Below are 18,460 nucleotides of genomic sequence, written 5' to 3' on the forward strand. Positions count from 1 at the left end.
GAAGAAACATACAAAGGGGCCTGGGCCTAGATCAGTTTTCTGGCCCGGACTTGCCGTTGCCTGACCAGCACACACCTGAACCAAGAGGCGGGAAGATTGATAGAAACTGGTCCTCGGGCCTCATCAGCGAGCTGCTGCTGCTGGTCGCCCCTCCACAGGCAGCTCTCCTGAGTGAAGACTTCAGTTTTGAGCAGCCTGCCTCACCGGTGGCAGCCCTCAGCTAAGTACTGGGATGGGGTTTAGAGCGGGACATGTGGGCTGATCAGGAGTTCTGTGGAATCCTGCTCCTTTGGCTCCACAGGAACATTTATTTTTTAAAAGAGTGGAAACTGACGCTGTGTTTTCGGATGATGTCGCCGAGGGGCAGCATGTAGATGAGAAATAGGAGGGGACCAAGGATAGATCCTTGGGGGACACCAGGGGTAACGATGCGGGAGTGGGAAGAGAAGCCATTTCAGGTGATTCTCTGGTTACGATTAGATAGATACAAATGGAACCAGGCGAGTGCAGTCCCGTCCAGCTGGACGACGGTGGAGAGGCGTTGGAGGAGCATGGTGTGGTCAACCGTATCAGAGGCTGCAGACAGCTCAAGAAAGACAAGGAGGGATAGTTTACCTTTATCAGTCACATAGGATGTCATTTGTGACTTTGATAAGAGCCGTTTCAGTACTGTGGCAAGGGTAGAAACCTGATTGGAGGGATTCAAACATGGCGTTCTGGGAAAGATGGGGGTAGATTTAGGAGGTGACAACATGTTCGAGCACTTTGGAGAGGAAAGGGAGGTTGGAGATGGGGCAGTAGTTTGCAAGAACAGAGGGGTCAAGGGTTGGTTTTTTGAGGAGACGGGTGATGACAGCAGACTTGAAGTAGAGGGGGACAGTACCTGGGGAGAGAGAACTGTTAACAATATCAGCTAATATGGGAGCCAGGAACAGTGGTCAGCAGTTTAGTGGGAATAGGGTTGAGTGAGCAGGAAGCGGGTCTCATGGACAATATGAGCTTGGAGAGGGCATAAGGGGAGATAGGAGATAAACTAGAAAAAGATGCAAGTTCAGGGCTAGGGAAGGGGGTGGTGGGGAACCTTATGGGAAATTTGGTCCGGTGGGCTAGGGGAAGAGAGGGAATTGGCAAAGGCAGTTCATTGGATGGTCTCAATCTTAGTGACACAGAAGTCCATGAGCTCCTCGCACTTGTTGTTGGAGGTGAGAGTGAAGGAGACAGGGGAGAGGGGTTTAAGAAGACGGTTTGGAGAAGAGAAGTAGAAGCCAGGCATTATCTTTGCATTCTAGAATGATCCTGGAATAGTGAGCAGTTTTGTCAGACGAGAGCAGGACCCAATAGTGTTTTATGTGGTCTAGCCAGATCTGGCATGAATGGCTAAACCAGTTGACCGCCATATCCATTCAAGTCTGCTTCCCTTGGACTTAAGGGAGCGGAGCTGAGGGTCTTAACAGAGGGAACGGCCAGGGTGAGAGTGAGTAATGGTTTTAATGGGGACTAGGTCATCAAAGGTGGAGGTGAGGTTGTGGTTGAGCAGATCAGTAGCTGCAGAAATGTTGTGGTGACTGGAGGGCCAAAGGCTGGACAGTTGGGATTTTGAAAGTGCAGTTGTAAGTGAATTGGGAGAGAGTTTTTTTCCAGTGGAGGACACAGAAGGAAGTAGGGTTGGGAGGGGAATGGGAGATGTGGGTGTAGAACGATACAAGGAAGTAGTCAGAGATGGCCTTATCTGTGATTGACATGATGGGAATAGCGAGGCCACGTGAGATGGCAAGGTCAAGGGTGTGAAGGAATAATCTATTCAGAAAAATGCACCATCTTATGAAAGAATTCTGGCCTTATTAAAACATGACAAACTGGGTTTGAAAATTTAGAAACCGAACGATGAAATAGCTGTGAAAGCATTCTGGCTATTGAGGTAAGAAAGTTGTTGACCCTGAATAAATAACTTTATTGAAACAGCAGATGAAGGGCTCTGACAGGCTGACCTTTGGGAACAAAAACAATGGTTCACCATGGTGATAAGGTGTTCTAATTTACACTTTGTAAAGAGGCACATAAGATAAGGAACATCTGCCCTCATAAAGATGACATGAAGTAAGGAACACCTGCCGTCACCGTTTTTTTATATGGTAAACTTAGAACACCTAGAGATGAGACACGAGGTGGCAGTAAGAGTTGCAGAAATAGGCAGAAAAATGACTAGAGATAATTAGCTTGCATCAGCAGAAAACCTTAAAGGAAATACCACTGGAAAAGGGTATAAATATTGAACTCTCAAATGGGATAACAGACTCGCTTTAATCGGGCAAAGCGATTCTCGGCTTCAGAGGCGGCTCTGTAAGTCTCCAACTCTTGGTACCTCGGAGATCAAAGGTATTTGATTTTGGTGGATATCCTGTAGAACACTAAGAACTGTAATACTGTAGTGAAGTTAAGATTTAAAAGTAAGATTCTCTGTTAATAAGATTGTATGTTTTTACTTTTTGGAACTGTTACTGTTGCGATTGACTCACCAACTGTAAATTAAATGTTGGTTCTTTAATAAATCTATATGTTTTTAGAATTGTCTCACATGATAATTCTGTATCAAAAACTCGCAAACTCAATCTCTGTGCACTCTTTGGTGAGGAGTTGCAGAATTCTGAGGGAGTTTTCCAGACCCTCATAATATCCGGAACGTTACAGTCTAGCTAAACTTATTAAAAGCGCTATCTGGAGGATGGTAACATTCTCGGGTTGTTCCTTTCCTTTCGGGAGAGATAGTCCGGACCTTTAGACCCAATTAAGCATCTTTAGGATTCGGCTACCTCAAACTTTAGTTGAAAGTGAACGTCTTGAGAAATACGCCTGATCCGGGGTAGCCCTAAAGGGGCTAGGATCAGTAAAAATCCCTTCAAGGGGTTGGCCGTGAATATGGGTTGGGGAATTTACATGGAGGGAGCGATTAAGGGAGGATAGGAGGCTAGTGAACTCAGAGGAGAGATTGCATGATGAATTGAGGTGGAGGTTGAAATCACCGAAGATGAGAAGTCGCTCGGTGTAGAGTCTGAGGGAGGAAAACAGTGAAGATATCTCGATGAAATTTTTTTTATGCCACTTAGGTGGGCGGCAGAGAACGAGGATTTTAAATGAGATGAGAGGGGTGGAACAAGGTGAGATGCTCAAAGGAGGACAAAGTGCCAGAGGAGTAAGGGGGCAGATTTGGTAATAAAAGCCACACTGCCACTGCGACGGTCTGGGCAGGGCAAGTGGCGGGGAGGTTTCATTGAGGGGGAAGGTGCCATCACCCCTCAGCCAAGTTTCCGTCAAGGCTATGATGTCGATGCAATCATCCACAATAAGCTCATGTATGGCAAAGGCCTTGTTCACAAGTGATTGGACATTCTGAAGGGAGATCCAGAAAGGGGTGGTGATAGCTGATCCACTGGCAGAGTCCACAGGGTCAGTTGGATGGGGAGGAGATTGGCAAGATTACCCCCCAGCGGGCGCACTGGCCAGGAAGGTTGGCAAGAGAGTAGGATGGGGCATTTGGGGTTGCTGCTCGTAAGGAGGCAGAGATGAATGCCTCGATGGGCCCTTTGGAGGATGCCAAGAGAGGCACAAAAGGAAGCTGTAGGCTTATCTAAGATGGAGCCAAGCCTGGGACGCGGTAGGCGAGTAGGAAGGTGGAGGAGTACTGAAGGGTTGGGATAAGGATTTCAGAGGTCAGAGTACTTGAGGGGGAGAAATCAAAGGAGGCATGATGACAGGAGAGAGGGGTCTAGGAGGGATAGAGAGAAAATAAGTAAAAATAAAAGGGGGAGAAAAAAGTGGAAATAAAAGTGATGGGCTCGGGTCCAGAGCGGCAGCCAAAATGCGCACGCGAATGCACACAGGTAAAACTCAAGTTAGCTAGGCCGGGTTACATAGCAATGCTATGAAAAGAAATCAGAGATTTTGTGCGTTAAATATTTAGCACAATCCATCTATATATTAAACTCACTGTGGTTCTTGAAACATAATAAATTAAAAATATTTTTTATAGCTATCTAGTAAGTTAAAGAATGATAGGTCACAACAGGCTATCAAATAACTGGCCATCAGCACATCAGTTAAGCGCATGTTTGGACAACTGAAATAAATCACTCGTGCACTCTTAGCAAAAGGTTCAAACACTAATAGAAATGTTGAAACTCTGACACGCTAAGCTATGGAGTGGAAAGAGTTATGCTTGCGATTTCTCAAATAATGAATTCTCAATATCAATGTAGTCTTGGCAGTCAGGTGGCATGTATATGAATAATGGTCAGTGCGATGGAGCTTCTTCATTGGAGGATGGATAGACTGGTTCAGATGATGTTCTGGGCAGGAAATGGGGGTGGAGATTATGGTGTGTGGTGGTTGAGGGGGGGGGAAATGAGCAGTTTAGGATAGGCAATGTTAATGAGTTGCTGGCATACAGCTCTGGCTGTAGGCTTATGTTGGAGGCCTCCTGCTGCAGCTGAATCCTACAGCTCATCAGCTTCATCCATGTGCTGGATGGTCCTCTTTAACTGCCAGCAATGGTAGCTTGCTCTGTTGAATGGTAAAGTTAAGCAGGAGGCAGCACACCACCTCCACTATCCTCAACACTCTCTCAGGAGTGTACTGTAGGGAACATGTAATCCCCAAACTAGTCCAGGCAGCAGAATCCTTGTCTAAAGACACCTGCTCACTGACTGCTCAGGTTGAGTAGTGACTGATCTCCACAGGCTTTTCGGAGTGGTGCCAGCAATCCAAATCTGGAGGGGATGTCCCTTGTCTCCTAGCAGCCAGCCTGTCATCTGTTGCTCCTTATCAAAGACAGGGGAAATGCTGGACTGCTACAGGATGTAGGAATTGAGAGAACTGCCAAGAAAGTGCGTACACATCTGCACAAACCACTGCTTGTGGTCACATACAAGTTGGACATTAAGGCAGTAAAATCCTTGGCAGTTCATGCGGTCCTTTGAGTGAAATGATCCAGTTGCATTATTAGTCAATCACAACCCCACCAGGCAATTCTTAGGTCATTCAAAAATCAATGGATGGACAACAGTGTCTTCACTATTAGAAGGACCAAAAATGGAGAGGCAGCAGACAAATTCCAGAAAAATCTAATTATGCTGGGATAATGGAGTTTTAGTTACTGGAATTTACAAAGATTTTCAAAACAATATGACAAATGGAAGTCACTTCTTTGACATTTTGAGTTAAGTTCAAGTACAGTAATCACTATCAGCATGTGATCATGGATGCACTGGAAGACCATGCTTATGACTGTTTGTTTGGCTCATAAAATATAAACAGGAACCAGCTAACTTCCTGAAGAAAGAACCTTTCTTTGTACTCATGTTTTGCTGGGTGATCACTGTGCAACCATTCTTTGAACACGAGAATTCTGTCTATAATTGCTTCATAAGAGCTGAAGAACAAGGTAATGTTGGATATCCTCTAATCTTCAAAGAGCTACAAAGTCTGCCTACAGTTTCTGGTGCCACAACATTGCAGAGCCGAACAACGTATGAACATAAATTCATCAGAACAGTAAGTAACAAATGATGTTAATGAAGATGGAGTTACCTTTAATATTGAATTTATTGCTAATATTGCCATCATACTGCTGCCATAGCAGACTGTTACTGAATTAAATATTTCAGAAAACTTCAGCTTATTTTGCACATAAACTTGGATTGAGAAATGCATTGGTAATCTGTACAAAAAATAATTTTTTTTAGCCGAAACCATACACGTTTGTGCAATTACTTTTATTGTGAATTTAAACCAGTGGAGCACAACATTCTGAGGAAATACTTTCTAATTAAATTACCCCCCTTTGTAAACACTGTTGACATTTTCGGTATCTCCTCCGGCACTCACCCCACCAAAGTCCGCCAGGTCAGGCGGAAGTCCCTTATTATCATGCCAATAATGGGCATCCGTGCCACTAGGGCCATATCTAGGGTTCCTATCTTCCCTCCAGAGACCGCATACTATGGTGAGTTGTTGGGGAGGGCTGGGGGAGGAGACGGAGGGAGGAAGCAGGTAGGCATGCCAAGTCCTCCCTGGAAACATTACTGAATTCTTTATTTGATCTGCTAATGGCTATCTTATATTTATTTAATTTCTCTCAAGCCTTTTGTGTTCCTATCACTCACCAGGACCAATTTGGTAACATACTGGTCCTGAAATTCTGCAGGGGCCACTCAGTGGCAGAAGTGTGGTGGAACAGGGACCTCCATCTGCCATTGCAGAAAGCCATAGACTCTGCCCCAAATGTTGTGGAAGAGCTCATTTGCATGGTTGGGATGGGCCCTTGGCACCTGATAGCCAGTTCAGTGATGCCTGATCCGATCCAATTTTGTAAGGTGGAGTGGCCACTGCCCGAGGGGCCTCAGGTCCTTCTAAGCCAAAGAAAAAGAATAATCTAAATTTTGGAATCTTCAGCATCAGAAGGAACCCTTTTATTTGAAGACATAGTCTAATTAAGGGTTGGAGCCATTTAAAGGTAAAATTCCCAGCTGGTCAGAGAACACTCCTAAACATACCTCGTTGATGTGGAGGTGGGTGAGGTCAGGCTTTAGAGCCACCCATGGCCCACTACTGCACCAAAACAATGGAGTAGAATCCTAGCTGGGTTCTGGCCCAAATTCCAGTTGAAGGAGGATTATCTATCCATATCCAAAGGGTAGATTACATAGATTTATTATAATTGATATAAAACAAAAAGTATTTCTGAAACTAATGGGATTCTTTAGCAAATTTAGAAAGCAATATAGACCAGAAAGAAATGTCAGATCATAGGTAAAATGCAGCAAATTTAAACTTGTTTAAATATGTAACCTATCTCACAGTAAAACATTTTAGTAATCCAACAGAACTCCACTCACATTTGCTATTTACACAGACAAAAATTACCTTTAACTTCACAATCATGTTGGTAAATCTAATGGGAAAAGTCTATTTATATAAATTGTGCATTTGCACAAACTTTGAAAGATCTTTTCCATGTTTCTGAATGACTCAAGTTTGGTAAGCAACAACTTGTATATATATTCCACACTTCGCAAAAATGTTTTATTCTCTGCATGATGTATTGATTTTGATGGCATGACATTGATGAGCACTTACCCATACAGGGCACAGAGAGGCCTCTTGATTCCAGATTTGGGCCTGTAAGGCTTGGGTTCACCTGCCATATTGATATCTGAAAGAAAGGATACTAATCATCGTAATGACCATATGATAATATTTAAATTTTTCACAAAATATTACGTATTACATCTCTTTAACATACTATGTCAAGTTTAGAATATGCAAGAGTACACCAAAAACATTACTAAATGCTAAAAGTATGCACCCTAATTGTAGTCCTGCCATATGACAGCTAATCTGCCCTCAAGCTGCTACCATCTCTTATTTTGGTTGATTCACATTCACTGGGAAGTTTCCCAGGCAGATTTCTTCCCACTTTGTCTTCAACAAAATACATCAATTAATTTAATATTTTGGGACTGTGACTTGGTGTCCACTCTCTAGGCAACTTCTATGTCATGACTTAAGGTTCTGGCTATGCATAGTGTTGGCAATATACACTCTATTGCTGATGCTGCAAGAGGATTAAAGGCACACTGTTACATATTTTATGGTCCTGTCAGTTGATTACTACTTTCAGTATTGATTGACCTAAGGCTACACCTGACATCATCAAGCTCCAGATCCCTATGAAGCTACTGCTAATTATTTTAGGTGATTCATCTAAATTGCTTCATCAACAAAAAGAATAAAATCCACTAGCTACGAACCAAAATATCATGATGAAGCATCACATTATTAGAAACCTGGGAGATGATTACCAGACCAGCGCCATACTTAAAAAAAAAGAGATCACCTTGGTACCTAATTGGTGCAGCTGCTCATCAGCATATCTTCCACAAGACAACAGGAAGACACAAGGCCCATCAATCAACAATAGCTCGTTCCACTTTGAATGGAAATAACTGTGGTCACCATTGGCTGGAACCAATGCTTTTGATAGCTCCAGTAACAGCGGCGGTTTAGGGGGAAAAATTCGGTGGCGCCCCCTTTGGGGCGCTAACTCGCTGGGGCTCTACTTTTAGCACCCTGAAAAAATTAGCGCCCTTGTGCCATAAATTCAGTGGTAGCACCCCAAGCAGGAGGCGGGGCACTACCAGAAATGCTCCCCTTCCTTCCTGGGGCGCTACAACTGACTATCACAGCGCTACATGCAACAGCGCCATGCGCGTCGGCACGTAGTGCTGCAGTATTGCAGGCCTCCCTCTCCTGATTAAAAGAGAGGGGCCTAGTGCTACGTGCATTGGGGCCCTGCTGGACCACCAGGGAGCAGGGTGCGAGGAAAGCAGCCCGACACTCGAGGAGCATTAGGGGGCGCTAACGGGAGGCTCAAAGCAACCCAATTTCTTCCCCTCAGTTTTCTATATTGCAATTTGTAAATGCTGAATTATGTGAACAGAATTCAGCAATCTGCTCCCTCGATCATCCGACCACCCAACTTCACCTTCTGAAGCCAATGCTTGCTGATCTCATCAAATTGTTTCCATCCTCTAGAACTGTCCCCACCTCCTTCAAGACCACGGATATTAACTCCCCTCCTCAAGACACTCAACATAAACTCCTCCATTTTCTCCAATTAATACCCTATCTTCAGTCTTCCCTTTCCTTCCAAAGTATTGGAATGCATCGTCCTTTCACAACTACATTCCCATCTCTACCATTCCTTCTGACTTCCATTCACAGTACTGAGACTACAACAGTCAGCGTTGCAAATCACATTCTGTGAGACTGTGACAATTGCACCCACGTCCCCCGCCCCAACGTCTCCTGTGCCATCTGTCCGTGCCACTTCTCTCCTGTTATAATTGCAGTGCAAGACCATTTCCAATGACTCCTCCTCTGCCCACAATGCCACCATCCAATTCCCCCCAGGCTCTGATGTTCCTTGTGGTCCGCTCCACCACTCAAATGAGTGGAGCGGAACTACCACTCGCTCTAGTCCCAAGATTGGGATGGTGCTATTTGCATGGCCAGTGTGGATGAATCAATGGTTCCTGCCCCGGCAGAATGTTAGAGTAGCACTGTGCTGCTCTGACAGAGGAAAGGAAGTCCAACAAGACCCTGAAGAAAATTTTTATTTGGGAACGAACAGGAGAACTCCTGTGGAAATGTATCCCCTATACAGTACATCTCATTAATACTCTCTGTTACCTGATTTATAACCAACATCATCTCAATTTCACATTTCACCCTGATTTCCTGTGGCTTTTAGTTTAAAACAGAACCTTTAACGTGAAGTCTTGTTAAAAGCTTTCTGAAAGTCAACATAAACTGATTTGTATTATTCTCAAATAAGTCATGGAGGTTTGTCACATAGAATTTTCTCTTCTAAATCATCCTTGGCTGTTTCTTCAGTTCATTGCTGTATATAATCCCCCAGCCTACACTTTAGAATAGATTCAACTCTTTCATCTGTTGTTGATGTTCAGCTAATGGGCCTTCAATTGACTGGGTCAAGTTTGTCAACCTCTTAAAAATAAGTAATACGTTTGCTTGCTTCCAGTTCTGCGGAATCTCAAGTTCAGAATGATTCCTTAATGATGACAGCCATGTTCTGAAACATTTTCTCTCATGTTCTTTAGAACTGTAAGAATATGCTGCCAGGCCAATGGAGATCAGTTCATCTTAATTTATCAAGTATCTCTGCCACATTGATTTCAAACTCCTCTAGGACAGTCTACTGCAAAATTTGTCATCCTCTACAGTGAATACATTTGGAGAAAAAAGTAACTTAATATTGTAATTGTAGTGTATGTGCCTTTAAGTCAGAACTACTTTTTATAGCTCCTGTATACTGTAGTACCGGCAGTGACCACACCGGTATATAAGCTGTGCGCATGCCTCTGCACCCCAGTCTAAAGATTACCCTCCTCCAGTAAAGACCTGTTATTTGTTAATGTACAGCATCCGTGTGATTATTGATCCACTGAACCACAGATCTAACAGTGGCGACGAGTGTCGATTCGAATCTACCTGCAACATAAAAAAAAATAAAAAAATAGTCGAGTCCAGGAACACTGGCGTCGACCGCAAGCAACCGCCCAGCAGTCAGGCAGAGATCCAACTTCGCTGGGGAGGCTGCAGAGAGCCGGGCTTGATTCCCCAGCCACAACGAGCAGTAAGAGACCGACGACAGGTCCAGAGCAGACCCTTCCCGAGCAGCGGCGGCTGGAGCCGACCGACGGCAGAGAGAGAGCCGAGCAGCGTCAACGGGGTAAGAAAGAGGGTGAAGAGAGCAGGGCGCAGCTGGGGGTTGATCACCGAGTGGCGTCGAGGAAAAATACTGCAGACCGGAGAGAGGGTAAGAAACAGCCGGGTTCTAGACTGAGCGGCGTCGACAAATATCAAGAGAAGAACGCGCAGAGCACAGCCAGGGATCACGGGCTGATCAGGGTCCGTGGGGCGAAGCAAGGGGAGACACCATTGAGCCGCGGAGAAGCAGGGAGAGCGCGGGAGACGCCATTGAGCCACGGAGAAGCAGGGAGAGCACGGGAGGCACCATTGAGCCGCGGAGAAGGAAGAGCGCGGGAAACGCCATTTTGCGAAGCCGCAGCGGAGAAGACGGGCGAGCGCGGGAAGGAAGGATAGCGCGGGAGATGCCATTTTGTGCCAGCGAAGAAGAAGGGGAAGCGCGGGAGGCGCCATTGGTGATAGTTAATGCACAACCAAGGATGCCGAAGAGTGGCAGTATCTCTACGTTCGACAATGAAGTCGAAGATTGGGCGACATATGTGGAACGTATTGAGGTATACTGCAGGGCGAATGAAGTGCCAGATGCTAATAAAGCACTGGTTCTGTTAAATTCCATGGGTGCAAAAACTTATGGGTTACTGCGAAATCTAATAACCCCAGAGAAGCCGGTAAACAAGAATTTTGAAAGCATAGTAGAAATCCTACAGGACCACTTAAACCCCACACCGCTGCTGATAGCAGTACGATTTAAGTTCCATAAAAGGAACCAACACAAAGACGAAAGCAATGCTGAGTACCTAACGGAACTGCGCAAGCTATCGAAATACTGCCAGTTTGGAGCGGGACTAGCAGACACGTTAAGGGACAAGTTTGTGTGTGGGCTACAAAGTGAAGGAACCCAGAAACGGCTTCTATTAGAAAAGGACCTTACGCTGGACAAAGCTTTCAGTATGGCAGTATCACACGAAGCAGCTGCAAGGGGCGCTGCAGAGATACAACGGAGACCGCAAGAATATGGCACCAACGAAATGACCTATGGAACAGGGAAGTGCTATCGCTGCGGCAGAACAACACATGACCAGAAAGATTGTTGGTTCAAGGACCAAGTGTGCAGACAGTGTGGGAAAGCAGGACACATAGCAAGAGTCTGCAGGTCTGGGAAGAAAACCAACAGTAAGAAATCTCCACAGCAGAAGTACAAAAAGGTACACCAGGTGATGGACAGTGGTTCAGACGAACAAAAAAGTGACACAGACTCCGGAAGCAAGGAGCTGGGTTGTCTGAAACTACATAATGTAACCGAAATGGAGGATCACCAGACTATCTGGGTTACACTCAAGATAGACGGAGTCCAAGTGGAAATGGAATTGGACACAGGGTCAGCTCTAACAGTCATAAATCAAAGAGACTACAAGCGGCTATTTTCACACATACCCTTGAAAGCTACAGAGATTGTCTTGAAGACGTATACGGGGCAAAAAGATTACCCCAAAGGGAAAATAAGGGTGAAAGTGACATATAAAGGTCAGGAAATACCTAAAATGGATATATATGTATTGCCAAATGGAGGACCACCACTGCTAGGACGTGAATGGATCCGAAAGATACAATTAGATTGGCATTCCATACAGGCACTGAAGGTTGAGGCCAAAAAGGATGACGACGTCACACCTGGACGACTGTCAAAAATGCTAACTGACGCAAAAGAAGTGTTCCAGGAGGGATTAGGAACACTAAAAGGAATAACAGCAACAATTAAAATAGAGGAAAATGCAAGCCCAAAGTTTCTGAAGGCCAGACCAGTGCCTTATGCGATCAGACCAGTGGTTGAAGCAGAGCTGGAAGGGTTGGAACGTTCAGGAGTACTGTCCAAAGTGGACTGGAGCGAGTGGGCTACACCCATCATTCCTGTAATGAAGAGGTCGTTGAGTAATACGCCTGGGGAACCAAAGAAGGTCCGCATCTGTGGGGATTTTAAGGTGACAGTGAACCCAGTCCTTCACACGGTGTAATATCTGCTTCCACGAATTGAGGATATTTTCGCCTCGCTATCTGGTGGTAAACGCTTCACCAAAATTGATCTAGCCCAGGCGTACTTGCAAATGGAGGTAGAAGAAGCTTCGAAACATTACCTGACGATCAACACCCATAAAGGTCTCTATCAATACAACCGGCTGGTGTTTGGAGTAGCCTCGGCGCCGGCTATCTGGCAAAGGGTGATGGATCAGGTCCTGCAAGGGATTCCAGGGACCCAGTGTTATTTGGATGACATCTTGGTCACGGGCGAAAATGACGGTGATCACCTCGCTAACTTGGAGAAGGTGCTCGCCAGATTAAAGGAATATGGGCTACGAGCTAATTGCCACAAGTGCGAGTTTTGCCAGAAACGGTTTGCCAGAGCAGATCTGCTCTGATAATGGACCACAGTTTGTGTCCGACGAGTTCCAAAAATTCATGAAAAGGAATGGGGTAAGGCATTACACATCCGCCCCGTATCATCCAGCCACCATTGGATTGGCTGAGAGGTTCGTACAAACCTTTAAGAAGGTGATAAAGGCCATGTGCGACGAGGAAATTCCACTACAGCATAAGCTGGACAATTTCTTATTAGCCTACCGAAACGCGACACATGCAGTTACCATCCAGACCCCGGCCATGATGTTCTTTAACCGAAGGTTGAGATCTCGTCTGGACTTGCTCAGACCAAATGTGCGAAGAAATGTTGAGGACAAACAATTCCAGCACATCAACGAGAAGCCGACAAGGAGCTTCAATGTAGGGCAACCAGTCTTGGCCCGGGACTATCGAACAGAGAAGTGGCAACCCGGAACGATATGTACAAGGCAGGGGCCATTAATGTACACAGTGGATGTCGGGGAGAACATTGCGAGACGCCACGTCGATCAGATCTTAGCATCACAGGAACGCGTCAACCCTATGTCTCGAGTACCTGGGGATGAACCCAACATACCGGTAGCATCTACTTCAGACCCAGTAGCAGTGGAACCCGATGAACTACCTGATGAAAAGGGGTCAGAATCGCCTCTGCACCAAGAACAAGAACCTCTGGAAAGGCGCTATCCTGAAAGGGTCAGGAAGCCGCCCCAAAGACTGAATCTATAAATGGACTTTTGTTATTGAATGTACATGTAAAAATGTAATTGTTATTTGAATATTAAGGGGGTATTATTAATCTAAAAAGGGAGGAATTGTAATGTATGTGCCTTTAAGTCAGAACTACTTTTTACAGCTCCTGTATACTGTAGTACCGGCAGTGACCACACCGGTATATAAGCTGTGCGCATGCCTCTGTACCCCAGTCTAGAGATTACCCTCCTCCAGTAAAGACCTGTTATTTGTTAATGTACAGCATCCGTGTGATTATTTATCCACTGAACCACGGATCTAACAGTAATTTAATAACTTTTTCACTTTCACTGCCAATTTTGTGTATTAGAATATTCTAGACAATATGCAATAGTATATGTGCAGTGACATTCCGAGATGCACGTAAAGGGCAGTGTATAAGCAAAAAACAATTTAAAGATGAGGAAAAAAAAGTGCTCCAGAATGATTTGTAATCACAGACTAAGTGAAGCTAAATGGTTCTGAGCAAAAACTCCATGAGGCTTTCCCTGCCTCTGTTTAAAACAACTTGTACATTTATACAAAATACCAGTCAGTTGAGAAATTGTTTTGATATTTATATATGAAATTTACTCATGACATTCCGGGTAATTTTCTGCCCTTTTTCTGCAGACAGAGAGCCTCGCTATTGCTAGTTTATATTGAGAATTTGGGCACGTATGTTTTTGACCAGCACAAATTGGAAAATGACTGATTTCCTCCTTTGAATAGGAATACTAAGAATAGCTCATTTTAGTTTGCCTGCTGCAGTAGGAACCGTGCCTTTGGTTTCAGAATGTGTGAAGTCATTTAGGTGGCAATTACAGGTAGTAAGAAATTTGTTAATGCATTTGTATGAAATTCCTCTGTCTGCTATTTTAAAGGTGGAAAGCCATACAGCAGAGAAAAGAATTTCATACCAATGCATGAATGCATTCATTGCTACTGTTACATAGCATATGTGCCTGGGGCTATTCGATTGCCTGGATGCAGTGAATACAGGAAGATAGAGTCGGGAGGAGCACATGTTTGTAAGGCAGCCCGCCCAATCTTCCGTAATTTCAATTATTAGACAGTAAATCGGGCAGGCCCCATTAGTACACGTGCTTCTCCCTGCCTGATTTTCCAGTATTCGCTGTACCCAAGTGATCTAGTAACTCCAGGTGCAGGAACTGGAACATCTGCCCCATTGCTAACAATTAAAATATTGGGCCAAAAATTCGGTTCGGGGGCTTCCCGCAGGTGCAAGCTCCCGATCTGCACTCACCCTGCGCGCTGACATCTGAAGCCCGGGCCTGCTTGCATTTCCTGTCAGTGGCCCGGTTCTGATGTCAGCGCACAGTGCTTACCTGATCCAGCGGCGTAGTTAGTGCGATGTGCCGGCTGGGATCAGGTGAGCACTGTACAACCAATCAGGGGAGGGGAAGGTTCATTCATGAGTTTGAGAGTAAGAGCTGTCAAACTCATGACAACTACGGGGGCCCAAAACACTATTTAAACATTAAATAAAAATTTAAAAAACATCCCAAACATTAAATTAAGTATAAATAAGTTTAAAAAAATAATTTAAACAATAATTTTTTTTTTTGAAAAAAATAAATTTTGAATAAAAAGGGTCTAAAACTAAACTTACCTTATTATAGATTCTTAAAAATAATAAACCTGTGGGAAAAAAAATTCTAAATTACACTAAAACACCACTTACCTGTAAAAATAAATACTTACGTGTGCTTTTTACAAGCGTAAAGACCGGAGGCCTTTACACATGCGCAAACCCCCCAAAACAGAGGAAATCCAAGACGCACGCGCTGCCCCCTACAGCGCACGCGCTAGCCTCTTCACCTCTTGGGTTGGAGGAGAGGAAATGCCGGTTTTCAGTGCATGCGCTGTGCATGCTGAAAACCGGCATTTCCTCCAGCCAGACGCGTGAGTACCCCTTCCGTACTCACGCGTTTGGGGAGGAATTTCTGCCCCATTATCACAGAATCACAGAATCACAGAAACCCCACAGTGCAGATAGAGGCCATTTCGGCCCATCGAGCCTGCACTGACACATATCCCACCCGATCCCCGTAACCCCTACACCAACACATATCCCACCCTATCCCCGTAACCCCACGTATTTAATCCCCCTAACACTAAGGGTCAATTTATCATAGCCAATCAACCTAACCCGCACATCTTATAGCCAAGGTGAGGATTATACTAAAGCATCTGATTCAGTTACAAGCAATAATCATTATGGCCTACTACAACAACACAAAAGCAAAATACTGCAGATGCTGGAAATCTGAAACAGAAACAGAAAATGCTGGAAATACTCAGCATGTCAGGCAGCTTCTGTGGAGAGAGAAACAGAGTTAACGTTTCAGGTCGATGACCTCTTGTCAGAACTGGAAAATTTCAGTTCTGACGAAAGGTCAGCGACCTGAAACATTAACTCTGTTTCTCTCTCCACAGATGCTGCCTGACCGGATCATTATGGCCTAATCTGGCTTCCTGGCAGCTGTAAAACGTCACACAAGAAAACAAATTATTTCATCTTGCCAGTAATAGAAATGCAAAAATGTAGACTGGTTTTAGATTTTTCTTCCTCCTTTTCTTTTAGTTTGTGTTGAATCCCTCTTAAGTTTGCCTATTTTTCTCTCGAGTAAAATGGTACCTGCAAGATCTTCTGAAAATGGTACCTGCAAGATCTTCCGCACTGTATTTTAAGATGGGGGGAAGACTTCCTCTGTTCGCTATGTGTTAGCAACACCACAAACATAGCAAGAACATTTAATTTGTTCTACTTCTAGCAAAATTGTAAAAGCATTTGTTACTAATACTGCACAGCATTAGAGACTTACAAATGATGCCATAAAATAGCACAGATAAAAAGTCACCATCATCCTGTGTAAAATAATGGAATTATCAGGTATAAACTTGGAGATTATCAGTAGAATAGTAACTTATTTAACAGCAGTCATCATGGATTTAGAAGAGCAGATCCTGCTTGACAAATCTCCTTGGCATATTTGAGGACATGACAAGTCAAGTGGACTATGGTGAGCTCTCTGCTGTGCTGCACTAGACTTCCAGAATGCATGTTAGGTTCCACACGAAAGGCTATTAGTTAAACTCAAATACTGTAGGGATTTAGGGGAAAAATTGGGATTGGAAGAAATTGACTGAAGAACAGAAAACAATGGGCACTGGTTAAAGGAATTAAGTCAGGGTTGGGGGGTTGGTGGCAGGCAGGGGAGGGCAGTAGATGGCAAGGGGTCCCAGGGATTATGCTTTTTTTTGACCACAACAGTTTCTAATTTACATGAATGATTTGGACTCAAAAACTGAATACAAATTGGTCAAATTCACAAACGATACCAAACTAGGAGGGACATTGCAATCGGAGAAGGCAGATGACAAGTTACAGCATGAGCTGGACAAAATAGTTAAGACAGAACAATAGCAGAAATTTAATGCAGACCAAAGTAAAGTACGACACATGCACATACTTAATGAATGGTGTTGAGATAGTTTGAAAGAGCCCTCGGATTCTTAGTTGATGCGATGTTCAAAATGCTCAAAGCAGCAATCAACAAAGCCAATAGAATATTGAACTACATTGTCATAGCAGTAGAATACACTGTAGGGGAAGACATAAACAAACTATACAGTGCTCTGGACACATCACAGCTTGAATATTGTGTCTAATTTTGGGCACCGAAGGAGATATTCAAGCCCCAGGGAGGCAGTATACAAGGTTGATCTCCAGTCTTAGAAACGAGGAAAGACTGGAGAGACTTGGGCACTTCATCCTTAAAAGATCTGAAAGACGATCTTACAGGAGGTACAATACAAATACAAATTTGCGAATGGTATAGAAAAGGCAAAGGGTTGCAGGTTTAAACTAGTAAAAGGCAAATTTAGGACTGATAACCAGAAATATTTCCTCACACAAAGGATGATCAATACATAAAATGGACTCCTGGATAAACATGTGGGGGTATAAACTCTGGAATTGGATACTGCAATGGGAGGATTGCAGGGTCATTCTGGATACTTTGGCTAAGGTGGGCCATCATTTTATTGTGATTTCTGATAAGGCAAAAATATGAACCCCATATTTAACCTGGGGAGAGGGGAGAATGTGGGGCTGACGAAGGAGCAGCGCTCCGAAAGCTTGTGATTTCAAATAAAGCTGTTGGACTATAACCTGGTGTTGTGTGACTTCTTACATTAATTTTATTTGACCGCGCGGGCCATTCAAAATACCGCGCATGCGTGGTTTTTATATTGAAAAGCCAGCCAGCCGGCTGTGCAGGTTCCCTGGAGTCCTGCGTGGCCACACGGCTAACAGGGAACATTGCTCACATTCCTCCCAGCAGTAAAAACCCAGCAGCAGAAATAGCGGCAGGTATCAGATCCGCTCGAACGCGGTGGTAAGGATGCTGCCATAATTTTAAACCCCTCATGTGCCCTGTCCTCATCGGGCACAGAGGTTTAACACCAGATCTATGGTCTCACTATGGTAGAAAGATAAAGTATGAATATGCATCTTTAAAGCTTAAAATCAAAAGGTATTGCATTGTTACTATTGATATTCAGCACATTATGCCTCATTCCTGAATGAGGATTCTTAAATCCACTACTATTCTCATCAGTATTCAGTTGCAATCTCACAAGTATCTTTTTCACTCTGAAAGAACCTGGACCTCATTTTTCTCAATAATGAAGCAATTTACACTAGAAATTTCAAGAGCCCTCAAACTGTCAAAATGAAGCACGGTGGCATAGTGGTTAGCACTGTTGCCTCACAGCGCCAGAGACCCGGGTTCAAATCCGGCCTCGGGCGACTGTCTGTGTGGAGTTTGCACATTCTCCCCGTGTTTGCGTGGGTTTTCTCCGGGTGCTCCGGTTTCCTCCCACAGTCCAAAGATGTGCGGGTTAGGTTGATTGGCTATGATAAATTGACCCTTAGTGTTAGGGGATTAAATACATGTGGTTACAGGGATAGGGTGGGATATGTGTGGGGTTACGGGGATCGGGTGGGATATGTGTCGGT

General features: G+C 44.3%; 1 protein-coding gene across 10 annotated transcripts in view; it reads right to left on the reverse strand.

Annotated features, from left to right (window-relative positions):
* The window catches only part of LOC147114800 (RNA-binding Raly-like protein), an 859,876-nt gene that overhangs the window by 372,551 nt on the left and 468,865 nt on the right, over positions 1–18,460 (reverse strand). For all 10 annotated transcript variants that reach the window (XR_015078991.1, XR_015078992.1, XM_085992749.1 and 7 more), the window contains one exon: positions 7,132–7,207. Coding sequence is in view for 8 of the 10 variants with exons in the window: in XM_085992749.1 (XP_085848875.1) it covers positions 7,132–7,207 (76 nt within the window). In the remaining 2 variants the exon portion in view is untranslated. The remainder of the gene's footprint in view (positions 1–7,131; positions 7,208–18,460) is intronic.

The sequence above is a fragment of the Somniosus microcephalus genome, chromosome 7 (genome assembly GCF_052327205.1).
Source record: "Somniosus microcephalus isolate GS21.2 chromosome 7, FLI_Smic_1.0, whole genome shotgun sequence".
NCBI lineage: Eukaryota > Metazoa > Chordata > Chondrichthyes > Squaliformes > Somniosidae > Somniosus > Somniosus microcephalus.